Consider the following 17,697-nt stretch of genomic DNA (forward strand, 5'->3'; position numbering starts at 1 on the left):
AACACATACACATACACACACTTTATTACTTTATAAAATGTAAAAAATATCTTGCTTATCGCGTTTTGATACGTAATATCTATTTGAGGGGCACAGAAAAATGATACAAAGAAAAATATTTTAGATTCGTGAACATTGTATGATCAGATTTATTTTTATCTTACTTTTTTCTCTCTGCATACTTTCGAAATTTTTAAAAAGTGTCAAGCTCGAAGTAAATTACGCTGCGTTAAAGTCATATTCCATTGAATTTTACGAATCCGTCCCTGTTCTTATTCTTCATCTTTTTTTCTGAATAATCACGCACTCGCCACAGCGACCCTCTCGATTGCTGGTCGTTAATATCGGCCGCCAGGTAGTCTCTGTCGATTGAATTTTTTACTGGTGCTCACCGCGGAAGCCGCGGCTCAGACCGGTACCCCATTCGTGCTGTTGCTTCTTAAGAGTAACAGACATTCGCTTTAAACGTCCATCATTCGTCATCGGGCCCGCGATGCCAATACGATCCGACAGGAAATAGGACAGTATGACCGCGGCGGGATCCCTCTCTCTTAAGATCGCGCGAAATATGCGGCATTGATGATATTCCCCGTCGTTATTTCGATGATATCCTCGTCCGTTAAGCGGTTCGCAATTTACAGAGACAAATGCACTCTCAAACGATCTCTGACACCGAAGGCAGACCGAACGTCAACTGTCCCGAAAGCATGCATGATTATCATCAAGGTTGATCGAGAAATGAAAAGGTCAGGTTGCAATCGAGGCAGAAATAAACGTGAACGCAGTCAAATGAGTCACAAATTATTTTCTTTACATACAAAATAATGTGTAATGTTGCAATTTTATATTCTAGCTATATGAACACGTATAGACAACGATAGATAATAATAATGACCATCATAAAAGATAAATAGAAGGTAATACATTAAGAATAATTTTGATTAGGTATGTCTCAGCATAGCTCACATTCAATACTCTTTGAAACGCACACACACATACACATTTATATACATACGGACATACTTCGCGTTTAGCGAAAAGCTATTACATTCAGTTTCAATTTTTTGGCATCGAGCAATTACATGATTAGAATTACAATTGTACAATAATTATTATTATTCCTATTACACATCGAAAAATTATTATTATATTTATTCCTTTCTGTTATACAATCATAAGACCTAACACCTCTTTTGAAGCCTTTCATTTCTTTCTGTATCTATGGACTAATTTTTTATTATGACTGTACGATGATTGTATACTGAAGATGGCTTAATCTCTGTGTGTAACAATAGTAAATAACTTTTGATTATTATAACACTATTAATAAAAATATATATAAATCTATAAAAGTATGTACCGTTAAATTGTGAAGAACTTCATGATTCTTTTTTTTCATAGAAATTTTATCATCGTCAGAATTTGCCAAAATAAATTATAGAATCGACACAGATAATCCATGGGAATAGAGGTAACATAAGCGAATTGAATGACAATTTCAATCTTATTTGAACGAAAGTTTAAAATATTATATAGAAGATCACGACTTATTGATAAACTAATGATCTTCAGAATAAACCTTCAATTATTTATTTTATTTAAATAATTTAATTTAATTTATTAAATCTCGTCTTTAATTCCCTCTTCCCTGAACGATCGTACGAAGGTCAGTTTCAATAGGTCATACGGACTAATTTCCTTGACCTAAATAAGAACTGACGTACGCACTCAACAGTGTTATTGCATCGTTCGCGCACGACCTAAGCAAGTATTTTGAAATCTAATCCAAATGCATTCAAATTATGGTATGCGAACATTTTTTCATGCCTCTCTTTAATTCTTTTAATTTCCACGAAATAAAGAATCCTGAGCCTTATACATAATAATATAAATCGAATATAAAAATATGAAAAGCACGATATGTGACATTATTAAAATATCATAGAGAATATTACGATCACTCGGAATTATTGATTATCTTCGTCGATTTGACTATAAAATTGTTTGAATGTCCATCGACGTCCTCTAATTCCCTCGAATAAAACTTCGCTGCTATCCTGGCTTGTCCCTCTAACCTCGGCATCATGGAAAAGCTACATTCCGCGTCTGCATCCACCTCGACAGGTTCCAATAGCTTCAGTTTTAATTGTTCGTCCAGACCAGGCCCTTCGATAAGGAATCTACCCTTTCTCAAAGGAATTGGCAATGGATTCCGGAACTTAGCCGAAACGTGAAGAGTCTGACCGACAACCGCGTCGTTGTGCAACTAAATGAAGAAATTTAATTTTTAATGTAAACTATCTATTTATCGCGCATCTATATCTCTTTTACTTTTGTTGCTTACAAATGTTGATTACACGTATCCTGATAATTACCATAATTTTAATGTCGGGTTTCCTAACACGAAAGTCATCCTGCGCGAAGTACTCGAAGTTTGTGTCCTTCACGGTGGCTAGGCAGGCGATGTTAAAAGCGCATTGATCTAACAATCTCGGGCTGTACTCCTCCCAGGAAACGTCCATGCGAATTTCCTCGAGTACTCCTGGTCGAACCAGTCTGTCAATGTGCAATCTTTTCACCGGATCGCCTACTCGGCCGGTGTAAAGCACAGTTTCCACCCTCAGAATTACAGACACACGATACTCCAGTGTCGAATGTCGATTTTTTATCAGTAATACAACACTATCGGAAAGTAAGGAAGATTCTTAATGAGTATTGCAGCAAAATAAAATTTCAACAAAGCGTTAAAAACCAGATAAAGGTGTTTATATTAAACGCTTAAAAATAAATTTGAAGAATTCTATGTATTTTTAATATGTTATATTAATGATGTTATACCTTATCAAGTATTATCTTGGCGTATAATTGCCATAAGAAGATTAACATTATTATTTAATCATTAAGTATTTAAAAAATACTTGCAGAGATAATAATTGAATCAAAATAAATACCTGAATGGCTGCCCGATTATGATATCATCGCGCAGTTCGAAAGTGAACATGACGTCGTTGAACTCCTCGTTGAGATAATAACGACTAAATAAAGATTCGCTTTGACGTAACGCCTTTAGCATGGCAGCACGTTCTTCATCAGATTCTACAGAAATTAAAGATGATTTATTATTACTCTTATAATTAGCTTTATATTGGAGCAGGTATATTATATTTAGTATTATATTAAATATGTAATATCAAATAAATTAAATATTATATTAAATAAATTTTTCATAATTAGATCGCAATAAGAATTCAGATAAAATAATGATTAATAAAATAACATGATCTTTCTTTCCGTTATGAATATGTTGATACAAATATCAAAAACTTTGTTTTCTAAACGGCATGTAAGCCACAATCTGATTGCTCAATATTATCTGTTAAATTCCACTTACTTTCTGGATACTTGTAAGTGTGCGTGATGTCTTCTCTTATCCATCTACCAACCGCTTTCGTACTGATCAATTGACCGATGCTGCGAAATCGTCATCGTTTAATTATTTAATACAATCAGTCATCCTAATGATCGCGACAATAATTGATAATACTCGTATAGATAACTTATCATACGTACCCATACATATCCTTTCGAACTAATTTCAACGGCTGTGTAGGCCCGTTGTAACGCCAATAAACTTTATCAGCGTTTACCTCGGCGAAAAGAAACGCGTTGTCGTAGGGACGTAAGACTTCCCCTTTCTTAACGGCGGCCACCGACGCCGGTCCGCAACGATACGCGCCCTCGCTCAGTTCTTGAGGAGTAGCATCGATCATCTGCCATCCTGAACAATCCGGCGACAAATCCAGTCGCTTCATCCATACTTCGTTCCAGACGTGGAAATTCCTGATGAAAATAGATTATTCTCTTATCTACCATCGACGTTTTTTATTTTCATTGGAAATTGTTAATTTAATTGAAATAGTTGATTATACCGAGCAATGAAATCAATCGCTTTGTATGCATTTCGCATTTTTTTTTATTTTTCGCGGAATGAGTTTGAATTCTAGATGAAATAATATTTTTTTTATTAATATTTTTTATAATAAATTCGTTATAGTTGTCTTTTAAAGATATCATTAGTATACTATTAAATTGCTTGCCGATTTTATTTGTATTATCTATTCAGACCTCAGTTTAAGACCGTATTTCAAGACCGGTAATAATTGATGCACAATTTGTTTGAACTAGAAATTGTAAAAAGTTAGACAAAAATATTAGGCATTGAGAAATGTCTTACTCAAATATGATCTTCTTTACATATTTGTATTGAATATTTCTCTGTTGATTTTATTTATTATTGTCCATATTTTTGTTATGATTCTTATTATATTCAGTATATGTATAGTGACTTGTAAGCAAAAGCTGAACGTTGTTCGTCTTCAAATTACCATATGGAATCACTGTTGAGCTCCTCCATGATCTTGCCTTCTGCATTTACGAAGTAGTCCACGGTTAAGCTGCCCTGAGTATCATGCGCACTCGAATAGTTGGTCACCACTCGACAGGGTATACCGAGAGTACGACAAATCGTTGCCAGTACACCAGAAAAGACCCAGCACTGTCCATACTTGACCGGTTTCTTTGTCTTGTAATACTGCTGAAGTATTTTCTGTGAACCCATCCATCTCGTAGGTGGTGTTCCGCCCCCATGGTCGTCCGACCAATTTCCCATTACCGCCCCGTTGTCATCAGGAGAATTCACCTAGAAACCGATAATATTTAGCAGTTCAGAAATATTCCGAAATTTCGCTCGTCTACTAAGAAGTGAAAGAACGATTTGTCGAAACTATCTAAAAATTTTAATAGATACAGATCTGAAAATAACTTTGCTGGATTTTGTTTATAACTTTTAAAATAATTATGTAAAACGTTTAAGCTGGTTGCTAAAATGTCAAAACTTTTTGCACTGCTATCATACTTAAATTTCCTGCATAATTTTTTACACAATATTTTAGTAGTCTAATAAAATATTTTTAGATCTGTATTTATCTAAATAGATATTTTAATAAAATCGTTCTTTCTGTGTATTTTAAATATATTTTTTCCATTTTTTCCAAGTTAATTTTGCGGGAAAAGTTCTTCCCCGAGTGTAACTTACCGCAGCAGATAAACAGCGCGTTATGATGACCGGGTCATTCCTGCCGGAGACGCGGACCTTGCCAACATAGTTCATCAGGTGCAAGGCGCAGTCTAAAATATCCCGTTCGAATTGTGCGTACTTCCACACGGTGGGTCGCAAACGGTTGTGACTGCCGCGCCAGATTAAACCATCCTCTGCCAATACGTATTCTTGACGTTCAGCCTCACCGTCCAAGTACACTACATCGTCTGAAAAAGTAGAGATACTCTGTAAAACTCGAAATTAACAGTAATAACACATGCGTTACCGCCGTGCAATTAGAAAACCGACCGCTATACATGTTTTATTTTTAATATACACAATATATGCTGTTTGTTTTTCATTTATGCATATGTAAGTGTAGTAAATGGCAAATCGAACGTGTAATTTCATGTGTCATACACGTGAGACGTTGAGCTTTAATAAGAATTAGTGCGTCATATGTGACGTGTTAAAATACGAGAATCATATCGAAAGTAATGAGCAACACACACGTACAGTTTTGTATAAATTAGAATATTCTATCGAAAAATTAAAAACATCATCTACAGACTTTTTTTTACTTTTTTATACAATCATGATTTTTATATTACATTTTTTAGAAGTTTGAATATTTTTTTGTAATATTATAGAATTTTATTTTGTGATGTAAGGTAAACGGATATATAAACAAAGTTGTAAACGCAATTACAACAATACGAAGGCAATCCACAAGACAGTGTCGTTACAACGAAAAAATGTGTACAAAAAATGGGATTATGTAGAAAAAATAAAATTCTGTTAACATTAAGATGATATCTTTGGTTTTTGTTAATAACAAAAAGGTTGTAAAAACCAATTTGTAAAAAATTGTGTTCATTAATTTCTGAGTGACCTTATAATCTTCCCTATGTTTGCTTGGGTCAAGAATATCGATTTAAAAAACCATTATTAGATATCCAATTTTAGTAGGAAAGATTACAATATCTGCAAACACATACCTTTGCACCACGGATTACAGATCAAATAAAATGGCTGATCCATCGTATAACTGACAGCACCTTCAGATTCCTTGTTCTTGGTATCGATATCCATTTTCCATCTACCTATAATTGCATTTGGGGATGTCACAACCTAAAAACGACAGACTTTGTTAATAAGGAGTCTTTTCCATCTTAATTCTTCCCTAACTTCATATGCGTACATTCAACGTTCCCAAATTAATTAAGACGAACGTCGACGGTTTTAATATTGCACTTCGCGAGACACCGATAATTCAATATGCAAATTCAATTATTTTAAGTCTGTTTTACTTTAAGAATGAAACATTAATTCATAACGTAATTATAAAACTGTTTCATATTGAAATTACGGCAAGCGTATTAAATTTAATTGAAATTAAATTTTCAATAGTAAATGCTGTCATAAGATCTCGCATTTCAGCAATGCTCCTTTACTCGCCTTTATTCTCAAGAAATTTGGTCCTCTGGCATCTATGGTAGTCTGCCAGGCAGCTTCCGAAATCTCTCCGGGGTGGAGCAAAGCGGTTGCTACCAACGTTCCGTGCCCATATTGTGGCCTCTCGACGCCGTCCAAGGTAAAAACGATAGAAATACCGTCTATAGAAGAACTATAGTCTCGAGATAGACTGAGATGCAAATAAAATTCCTGACCACGTCTTACAACGAGTCTTGCTTTGTCATCCTGACGGGTTATCAGGTCATATCTGGATGTACGATGATTCTCACCATTCTCTTCAATGCAAGGGTCTACATTGTGGATTGTTAATACTGGAACGCCAAAATCCTCCCCTGCGAATAACAACGTTCTTAACTCCTTAAGTATCTTATACAAAAAGACAAGAGAGTTACTAATAGAAAGCTAAAAATTATGAGTTTTCTATTCCAATGAAGATTATAATAGCATCAGATAACAATTGAATTACAAATATTTATAAAGTCTTGAAATAAAATGTCATTGCATCAGTTACAAAAGTATTTTCAATAATCGAGATTTACATGGTTGAAGAACATGAATTCTTCATCCTACGAAAGAAAGTAATTTAAATATCGAAGGCACATAATAACAAAAAATAAGATGCTGCCAAATCTGTCCAAACTATACAAAATTTTTCGACCATGAAAAAGGTCAAGAACATCTAGTTGTTTCTAGGTTAGCAAGAGATGTTTATTTATTATAGATGATTTATAGACAGTTTTTTGAAAAATATAGCTAAACCTTTAACAAAAGTCGAAGAACTACTCAGAAATGAGCTGTAATGAACTCCAGTTTCTCTTTGTTCGACACTGACGCAAAGAAGTCGTCGTCTTCAGTAATAAATCTTATTAAGAAATTTTTCAAAAACATCGATTTGTCTTCCTCCTCGTCATAAAGAATGGAAGCCACGAAAACTAACGGTTTACGGAAAAGCATAATAAGTGCACAGAAAACGAAGAAGACGAACAATGATGAAACAAAAAGCTAGTGACAACCGAAGCTGAACGCGTCGAAATATAAAATGGATAATGAAATAATTTTTTCGTGAAATGCACGTAAGACAAAAGAAATTATACTCTATCAGAGAGTCACATTTCAGGAAAGTAATGAAATAGATGAAATACAGATAGCGACACCCTCTAGAAGATGGATCAAAAAATGTATATACTAACAATAAGATAGGAGATAAAAAAGAAGAATAGAGAAGTAATGTGACAAAGCAAATTTCCAGAAAATTTAGAATATCAATAAAATATATATATGATAATAATATTTAAATCTTTAAAAATTAAATGATTAAATTTTAACATTAACACAAAAATGTTAAAAGTTAACTTGGAAAGAAAAGGGCACTAGGAATTAAGCGTAGATAACTTTACGCAACGCCGACATATATCCAGCAAATCTATCTATTATAAAAAATTATTAAATAATCAAGCTTACATGTTTCGACTCATTTTTGAGCCTTTTTCAGAGACAATAAAATTTACATAAATAGGTTATAAATTAAGAAAAGTAACAAAGATAAAAAGATGTTTAATCATAATGAGCTCACTCACAACCGAGGAATAGATTCTAAAGACAAATTTCATCCTAGGGAGCACAATCAAATGCATAACGGAAGAAAGGAAAGAAATAAAGAAAGTTGAAAAAATGGGAAATTAATTTTCCAGAATGTCACAGAAAAATAATCATTTCCAAATTATTGTTAATTTTAACATTTTTGCATGTCTCTCAGAAAATCCACTCAACGTCTTTGAGTTAAAATTAACATTTTATTTTTTACAGTGTATGTATATTCATTGTTATTAAATTAAATTTTTTTTATTAGACTCGTAGCCCTTCTTCTGTATTATTATTTATTTTTTATTGAGCCTTGTTAATTTATTTTAATACGAAATATTATAAAAGGCAATAAACAGTAAAACTGTAAAAATAACATGGGAACAAAAAACTCCGTACCTTTGCTTTTCTTTTTTCAAAAGGGGCAGAATGTTGCATAGCTCAGAAGCTACACTATCTTACGAGTATTCCGAGTATAAGCAACGATCACACCACGCATTCCCAAAATTTCAATAATGCAAGATTGCAAAATTCGCAAATGCGTCCAGCTTCATTCTTTTCTATGAGATTATATTGTATTTTTTATAATCCGCGAGAGACTCACAATAGAATCTGAACGGAAATGGTCGAGTACGTCGATCGTTGAATATGCGGTAGCGATCGTAGAATCTATAAAACATCCCGCGACGGTCCGGATGCACCGGATGTCCCGGTTGTGGATACGAACGAAAAGCTGGATACATGGGTGAGGAACGAGTCGGACACGAGTTCGTAGATTGACTGAAGAATCTGCAGCCACGACGAGGAGGAAGTAAGAATATTGCAGCTGAGGTGGGTCGCTTCTAGGAGCAATCTCAAGGACGTACGTGCTGCAGCGGCATACGCGACCATACATGGCGTCATCGGTGACACCCGCTGTCAGTAGGAGTCACCCACTTTTCGTTCTCATAAATTAGTCGGCGATTTATAATCGCAATTGTTATCATACATCTTGATTGAAGTCTATGCTCTTGAGTTTCGTGACTAATGTCTAATTAGAAGACATTTTTTAACAGGAAATTGCAAATCTAAAAGCAATACAATTATATTCCATTTTTTATTTCTTATTATTTTTTAATCTTAAATTTTAAGATTTATTTTCTTTGAATTTTTTACATATTTTAACTCTATTTAGATTCTTTCTAAAAATTTCTTAATTGAGATAAAATTTCATAAATCTTTAAAGCTTTAAATTACTTTCAATTGATTTCGACAGAAAAAACTACAACAATTATAATTACAAAGATCGATGCGAATGGCATTTTGTAATTTACGGATTGCGCGCCCATGCAATCAATTTAATAGCATAAACCTACATTCATTAATTATACCAATTAAAGAGAAGTCATTAAAACCTACTACGATTTAAAGAAATACGATATGGTCGTTTTCGAAACAATCGATTTCTTAGATAAAAATATCTCACGAGTTAGAATGATATGGTATCTCGATGATTAATGATCAGAAAAAAAACCATCGATCATTATCCTGGAATGCATGTTATAACATGCAATCGTACAAGATTCTCGCATTTAAATAACAGAAGCGGTAATTAAGCTTCACTATCTCTGTGAAATCGCACATTTCTCATTACTAGATCTTTGTTCAATTTAGTCGTTCCTTGCAACGGGCTCGTTTCTCTTCGATAACACATGTAAGAAGAAATCACTTTATCATCGATTTACGATTTCCATTTCAGTTGATATGATACAATTCAATTCGATGAAACCGACGCGACAGTTTGCAGAATTTCAGGTCAGCTAGAGAAACCAAGTTTTACCATTTACGGGAAGACAAGACTCCGTATTAGTCGGGGCGATTTGCGACACTCACGATTTAAAAAAAAAGTCCTTCTCATAATAGTTTTCAATGATAGCTTTCAATAACACCGATAATTCCCAATACATGAGAGGATAGCTTTCATTTAGTTTTTATATAATCAACTTTTATATGACAACGCGATAGCTTTTAATTTATACTACTTCTCACTCCAACACACTGTCATTAAAAGCAATTGATTTGCGTCATATACGTATTTTTTGCCTGTGTCAGTCGAATGTGTAACGTATTGCTGACTTGAATTATATTACTGCAGATTATATTATTGAAGACAAACGAGATATCAATAGAAGTGAAGACAGTCGAGATATTTCAAAATTAAGCGGAAACATTTTTAGAACATTTTAAATAGAAATATTATTACATCATATTTCAGCACAGGGTTTTAATAATGTAGCAAATGACTACGTTACTCTTGTCGCATTATTCAATCTGCGTATAACAATACGCGCTCCATTTGTCTTTGTAATCAGCTTACTTCATCGGTCTGAATACGAAAATGATGGTGTTCAAATGACTCAGTCACGGGATAATACATTACATGATACGTATCATGGACATGTAAGTATTATTAAAAATAAGAAATCTATATAGGACAAAATCATATAAGGCGTTTTAAATTGAAATTGTTTGCTTTTAGTCAAATTTTTTTAACCAATTATTTATAATTAATCTTCTTGTTTTAAAATCACTGGATTTTAAATCTAAACTCGAAACTAAATGAAAAAAATGAAGTTTGACTGTTTTTACAAAACGCAAATTGCATCTATGCGACGATCGCGATAGAACGTGAATAATTAAGACTCGGAAGGACGCTCGATACAGGTTTTACGATACATTTTCTGCGTCGATTCTTTCCGAGTGATACAATTAGAATTCTTATCGGGATCGCGTGTCTTGCACTGAAAAACATGTACGAACGAAATGCTTGTTAACGAGAAACTTGTTGTTTTGGTTATATTATAGGTATAGTTGAGGTGTCTTAAATGATCGCTCGCAGTCAGGAGCACAGTTTACGCGATAATGACTTATAAATTTTCGTAGCCTGGAGACTAGATGGGAAATAGTCAAAGTCGCAAGTCAGAAGAATACTAAATTAGTTAGAAGAATACAAATTCAAAAACATGTACACATGATGAGCAATTTACATAGAAGAGGATGAGTCAATGAAGAAAGTTATCTAAAAGAGCGTGACTTAATGAAGAAAATGCCTGACGAGAGTCTCCAATGGGTAATCACGAAAGCACAATTCAACGAAGCTTTCGTGACTAATCTTCCGGTCAGTTTGCGACGAGGGAAAACACCAAAGAATTTTGTGAAATTGTATCTCGCGCGGCACTTAACGTAATAGAATATAAATTAGAGGGACAATTTCACCATCTTTGATTAGCTTAATCGATCGATTACATTTAAGGATTATTAACTGCAAACTTGAAACTGATATTATGCCTACATTAATTTTTTATTTCCTTTAATTATATATATAATTTTAATTTTATCACTTAATTACTAATTTAAAATATTATAATTTATGTAAATAAATTATAATTTGCAAAATATGGATAAATAAAACAAAATGATATAATTTCTAGTCAACACGCTTATCCAAAATCGAGCCATAAGATTTATTATAAAGCACATATCATTATATTACGTTTCAGCAATATTTTATTGTAACATAGCAATATTACTGCAGGCTTATGTGCTGTATAGAGTATTAAAGATGTCATCTTAAATATGACTTTAAAACGTTTTATGTCTGTAATGTCTAAAAGATCTTATATCTCAATTTTAAACATAGTATTGTTCCACTATGATAATCTCAGACATATTAGTTTTAAATTTTGTATTTCGTAATTTTTAAATAAATCATTCAAATAAGATAGCTAATCGAATATAATGAAATCAGCCTATAACGCAGCTTATTATCTTTTTAGAGAATAGTGATAAGTAACTATAGTTTTTTCTTGATTCTTGAGTTTGAAGAAACATGCGATAAAAACTATGCTTTGATAAATTAAGTTTTTAGTCGATAATTTAAATATATCTAATTCATAAATATTTCGAAGAAAAGTGGTGATAACAAGCGTTTCTATATTGGCGAAAATGACGTCACCGTTTGCGGTCACGGCGCGCCACTTGCATAATCTCACTTTCATTCGTAGCGATGAATGAAGCCACTGACACGCGAGTTCAAGACCCTATTTTGACAAGTCAGATTATAAAAGTTGCTTTAAATAAAACTAGAATTTATTTGCTTTTTTTTTTGTTAAATAATATAACATAATATAATATATATTATATATTTTTTCCTAAAAAAATTAGTGGATTATATATATGTATATATATACATATATATACACGAGACGTTCCACGTCAACAGGGACAAGTGTCTGGGCAAAATTTGTGAAGTCGAAGTAAGACGTTCAAAAGCTTAAAATTTTCGTTTTTATATTGTATGTAATTTAAGGAAAAACGTGGCGTTTTTTTTTTAATTTAAAGTAGCTGCTCCAATATGGCGGTTAGAATGAATAAAAAACTTATGGAAATTATTGAAAACATTTATTTCATTGATCAAGTAATCCAAAATTTATTCAATTTCCATGAATATCGATATTTGTTTTTTGAATCACTCATAAACAATCCGTAATCATATTTCCAAAATTCGAATTGACGGTATTCAACTGTACTAAAGTATGGCTGTACTGAATGAAGAACTGACTGGAATTTTTAAATTAATAATCTAGTCCAATATGTTGAACATACAGCACTTGCGAGACAATACCTAATGAACAATACCGCCGTTTTTAAATGCACATGATTATAATGAAGACCGGCGCCTCACAGAAGAGGCGGAAGCTGACACTTCCTATCTGGCTGAGTTTATTTTCTCAAACGAAGAACACGATATAATTAAGCATGCTCGAGAGAACAAATCACGCGTTGTATTGATTTGAATCCGCGTTTATTCACAAACCATACAACCGCTTGTCAGAATATAGAAGTTCTGTGCGCGCTGAGAAAATGTAAATAATTTAATATATCCTTTTATGTTTCGAGAAAAATTTATATTGAATTATTGGAAAGGGCAAAATATATATACATATAATTTGTCTAACTCAAGCAAAAACGAAAACTTGCAGAAAGTAAAAATGCTGAAAAATTTGAATATTAATATGAATATAAATATGAATATGTATATATATTTTCAATTTTTTTTTAATTTTGTATTTTCCAACGAATTAAAAAAATCAATGTTACGTAATAAACTACAAACATAATCAACAATACTTGATTCGAACATACTAATAATAAGCCTCTTTATGTTATGTCAATCATTTGATCACTCATCTCAATCGTACTATTCTTGTAATTCGCGATAATAAAATCATCGCCTACGTATCAAATTATCTTGTGATTTTTTTCTACTTAAATGATGATATCATACGTTACATATAAACTAGAGTCAACTGTTCCTTGTAATTTTTATCACACCCAAAATCGTTGACTAAACACACATTTTCATGGCACATAAAACATAAGCATAGCAGTCCCTGACCAATATTCTGAAAATAGGCCTTAGGGATACCGGAAGAGTACTTTGCATCTTGACTGAAAGGTTAAGATTGATATAGCACGACTCGGTTGTTCAACTCTTTACTGATATATTCAAGTTTTTTTACAACGTTACTAAATTATTTATCATTGTTCACGTTTTTTTACAACGTATTCTAGTAAATTTAAATTTAAAACATGCTCAATTTAATTAATTAATGTTTTTAATTCTCTATTTTGGTTAATGTAATTCTCTACATTTAATAACCTGTTTACATGAGATAAAAATACAATACATCTTCAATTAAAAAATCTAATTACCGTTCGATTTAGACCGTTTTTCTTTATACTTTGTATTGCAAAAAACAAGCGAAATCTAATTAATGATAATTGTTCATAATTATAGTAAAAATAATTTTAGTAAATCATACTTTTGAATATTATAAAATCGTAGAATTGAAGAAATTAAAACGCTTCGTAATAATTCGCATTTACATGAAAAATCCACGAAAACTCTAAATGATGCATCTCGTTATATTATCTCCACCTCGAAGGAGTACCTCGCACGTGCTCTGTTTATAACGATTTGTTTATTAAGCATATAATACAGGTCGCATTATTTTACACTTGCGTGATTCATACATCGCCGACATTCGCCTATCTTATATGTTTTATTAATTGATTTCTACCTCGCCCGCGCATACCGAACTCTGCCCTCAGAGGGGTCAATTGACTACGTGGTGTCAGGCTAGATACGCCTTGTTATCGAGATTTGTTCGATCACGAATTTTGCAGAACGAGCTCATATTTACTCAAATAAGACACAGCAAATAGATCACTCGGCTTGACAAATTCAATTGTTGATTAAAGAAAATAATGTGCAAAAATAATTTGAGAAAATATTAATTGAATTTTTACATTATCCTGTGGTTTCAAAACAAATATAATTGATTTTAAACAGATGTCATTATTTATTTCTAGAATAGGATCCTTTCAAGCTAAAACATATATTTAATTTTTAATATATTGTACAATACTTTGAAACTAAATTAATGAAAAATGAAAAAAAATGAAAAAAAAAATAAAAATGAAATAAAAAGAAGAAAATATATATAATATTCAACAGATTAAAAATTATAAAAGAAATAAAATAGAAATAAAATTAAAAAAATTGTATCATTGTGTATACAATAGAGGTAATTACTTTTGTATTCCGATTCTCACGAATTACGTATACAAGAACGATTAAAATATCGGGTAAATAATTGTATGGCTTTCAATAATTACAGATATCGTACTAATAATAGTAGACATGTAATTACTTCATTTTTGATATCCGCAAATATATTGTCCGTCACTTCTCGGTAATGTGAGACGAGAAGTTGGAGAGAGATACGTAAAAATTTATTGACTCTCGTACCAGAAGCGAGCACGCAATAGCTGTTCTGAACGAAGGGAAAATAATATTCTTAATCTTTCTTTTACGATTTTTTAGCTCCTCTTTCTTAATGCAGTCAAAACTTTCGGTAGATATGCAGATAATCGTAATCCCGCAAGAATATTTAGCTTGCCCCGAGAAAACATTAAGGACGTAATCTATTCGAAAAGTTACTCCTTCTTCCTGAACTTTTTAATCAGCATTAATAATATAGCATTATAATTAGGATTTCTTCTTACACTCCGTGTACAAATATATAATGATGTTATGGCATTAATATTAATATAAATTATACCGAAAAAAAGGAACAAAATTTTAAAAAGGAACAAATATTTGTTTGAATAGTACTAACTAAATATTTACTAAATATAAACGTATATTTCTGTTTGATACAGAAAATATTAATTTAATTTAAGTATCATTTTTTATTGAGTAAATATTTATTTATTGTAAATGTTTAGTTAATTTACTATTTAAACAAATATTTATTAAAATTTAATAAATTTTTGTTAAATGTGTCTTAAATATTTTTTAAACTACCAGAATTTTTATGTAATTTTCGATTATCGTTATTAATTGATTGTCAGATATTTAATTAGAAATTAACGGTAATTAAAAACTAAAATCAACTTACCAAAAGGAATAGAGGGTGGTCGTGGTCCGATTTGCTGGGGCCTGAACACGGCCCTAAATCCGGAGAGGCACGAGCATGAGCAACACCTTTTTATCATAATTAGCCGTGAACACAATCGCTATTTGTAAAAAAAATTATATCCTCAATATTGCTCATCAATCATAAATCTACGTTTTGTAAATCATGCCTGATACAATGTTCATTAATTTCAATTATCGTCATTTTCTAAATCTTACAAATTTCTAATAGCATTTATGAAGATTCCGCATTCTCCATGAAATTCTAAAAACAATTAAACAGTTTAACAATTTGTAAACCTAGAAATAATTGAACAGTGTAATTGTTATATGTGAATAGTTATTATTTTCCAAAAAAATTACCAAAGTCTCTAATATGACTCAACAAATTAAAAATTACAAAAAAGTCTATAAAAGAACAAAATGAACCGAAACGTCTGGAACTGTTTATGACATGTAAAACTTTTTTGTTATTCAATAAATAATTTGTTTCACTGACGTCATGATAGACTCATTTTGCCCTTTTATAGAGAGAGATACTTTTATTATTTTTAAGTTTACCTAAATGTCTTTTGGTTCGAATTAATTCTAAATCGGTTATTAAGTACATTTTAATTAAATACGAACGAGAATTGTTTAAAACGATATATTTCACAAAGCGTATAGGCGGCTTATTGATGTTTGTAAGCACATGAAAGTGACACTTTGAATAAAAAAATTGTTAACTGCATAATATATAATTTATTCATTAAACACTATGAAATATCTATCTTATAAATACTATTACGATATTTTCAGAAATTATGAAATAAAAATAGTGTAATATATATATATATATAAATATCTTAAAAATATATTATAAATAGTGATATCTTTAAGAAATTATGAATTAAAAATAATGTAAAGAGTTTTAAAGATATTTTTAAAATATCTAAAAAAAATTTACGAAGTAATACAAAATTTATGTGAATCAAAGATATCTTCATCACATAACATAACTTTAATTATATTCTGTACTAATTAAAACATAATAAATTAACAACACATTATTTATATCTTTTAATAAATTACTGTTTTAATAAATAATAAATTTTACTAAAAGTTTGTAAGAAACTTTGTGTCTAGTGTTATATATATAATTCAGTTTTTAATACTTAAAAACAAATTAGAAAATTATTGTAAGTTATAATATATTTTTGTAATTTACGATATATTTTAAAAAATAATATACAAAATTTTTTATATTTATTGAACGAAAATAAATATTTTAATTTTCTCATTTTTTAAATATATTTAGTATGTATTAATTTTCTACAAATATATGTGTGTATATATATATATGTATATATTTGTAAAAGATACATAAATTTTTTGTTCATAAAAATATACATATTAATACGTTTTAATTTCCTCGTAATTATAAAATTTCTTTTAAAACAACTCCGAAATATAATTCTATACCTGTGGAATAATAATCTGAGATATCTTTCTTTTATAAATGAGACTTTGCACGATATCACATCACTGTGCACATCCCGAACGCGTGCATACGAGATGATTAAAACAGCGTGTCAGCCTCTATACCGAGTTGTCGAGTGACTGTTAGTGAAAATCAGCTGCCATTGGTAGCGAAGCAAACGACAGTATCTCCCGCCAGTCTTCGATTAACTTTTAGGAGAGACGGTTTAACAGTAATGATATGCGAATGTACACTAACGTAGACACCTTTTATGCAACGTTGTTCAGACACGCCTCTTCAGATCGTAAAGTGGATGCTACGCTCGTTAATGACTCCGTTGCATAGCTCCTACGTATTTTTTGCTATGTTATAAAACGTTACAAGGATACGTAAATATCAATTTTCATTTAGAAAAATTGGGTCGTATGGAAAATTTTATTTTACGAAAAATTGATATTTTACTGATGAAATAAAATATTTATTGGAATATAACAATATAATATTAATAATATGTCGTGCTTTGAATTACTATTTTTTTCATACTTATTTAAATTAATAAAT

At 31.2% G+C, this 17,697-nt stretch overlaps 1 protein-coding gene across 1 annotated transcript; it reads right to left on the reverse strand.

Moving 5' to 3' along the window:
- Window positions 1–1,957: 1,957 nt before the first annotated feature.
- On the reverse strand, window positions 1,958–8,850 carry Tg (transglutaminase). The gene is made up of 10 exons (XM_018540372.1): window positions 8,760–8,850; window positions 6,557–6,906; window positions 6,097–6,229; window positions 5,096–5,325; window positions 4,386–4,699; window positions 3,571–3,840; window positions 3,392–3,471; window positions 2,952–3,096; window positions 2,376–2,682; window positions 1,958–2,266 (listed from the first exon to the last, which is right to left on the reverse strand). The coding sequence occupies exons 1-10, from the start codon at window positions 8,833–8,835 to the stop codon at window positions 1,958–1,960; spliced, it is 2,214 nt and encodes a 737-aa protein (XP_018395874.1). The 5' UTR covers window positions 8,836–8,850.
- Window positions 8,851–17,697: the final 8,847 nt, after the last annotated feature.

This window comes from Cyphomyrmex costatus, unplaced genomic scaffold (genome assembly GCF_001594065.2).
Source record: "Cyphomyrmex costatus isolate MS0001 unplaced genomic scaffold, Ccosl1.0 scaffold241, whole genome shotgun sequence".
NCBI classification, from domain to species: Eukaryota; Metazoa; Arthropoda; class Insecta; order Hymenoptera; family Formicidae; genus Cyphomyrmex; species Cyphomyrmex costatus.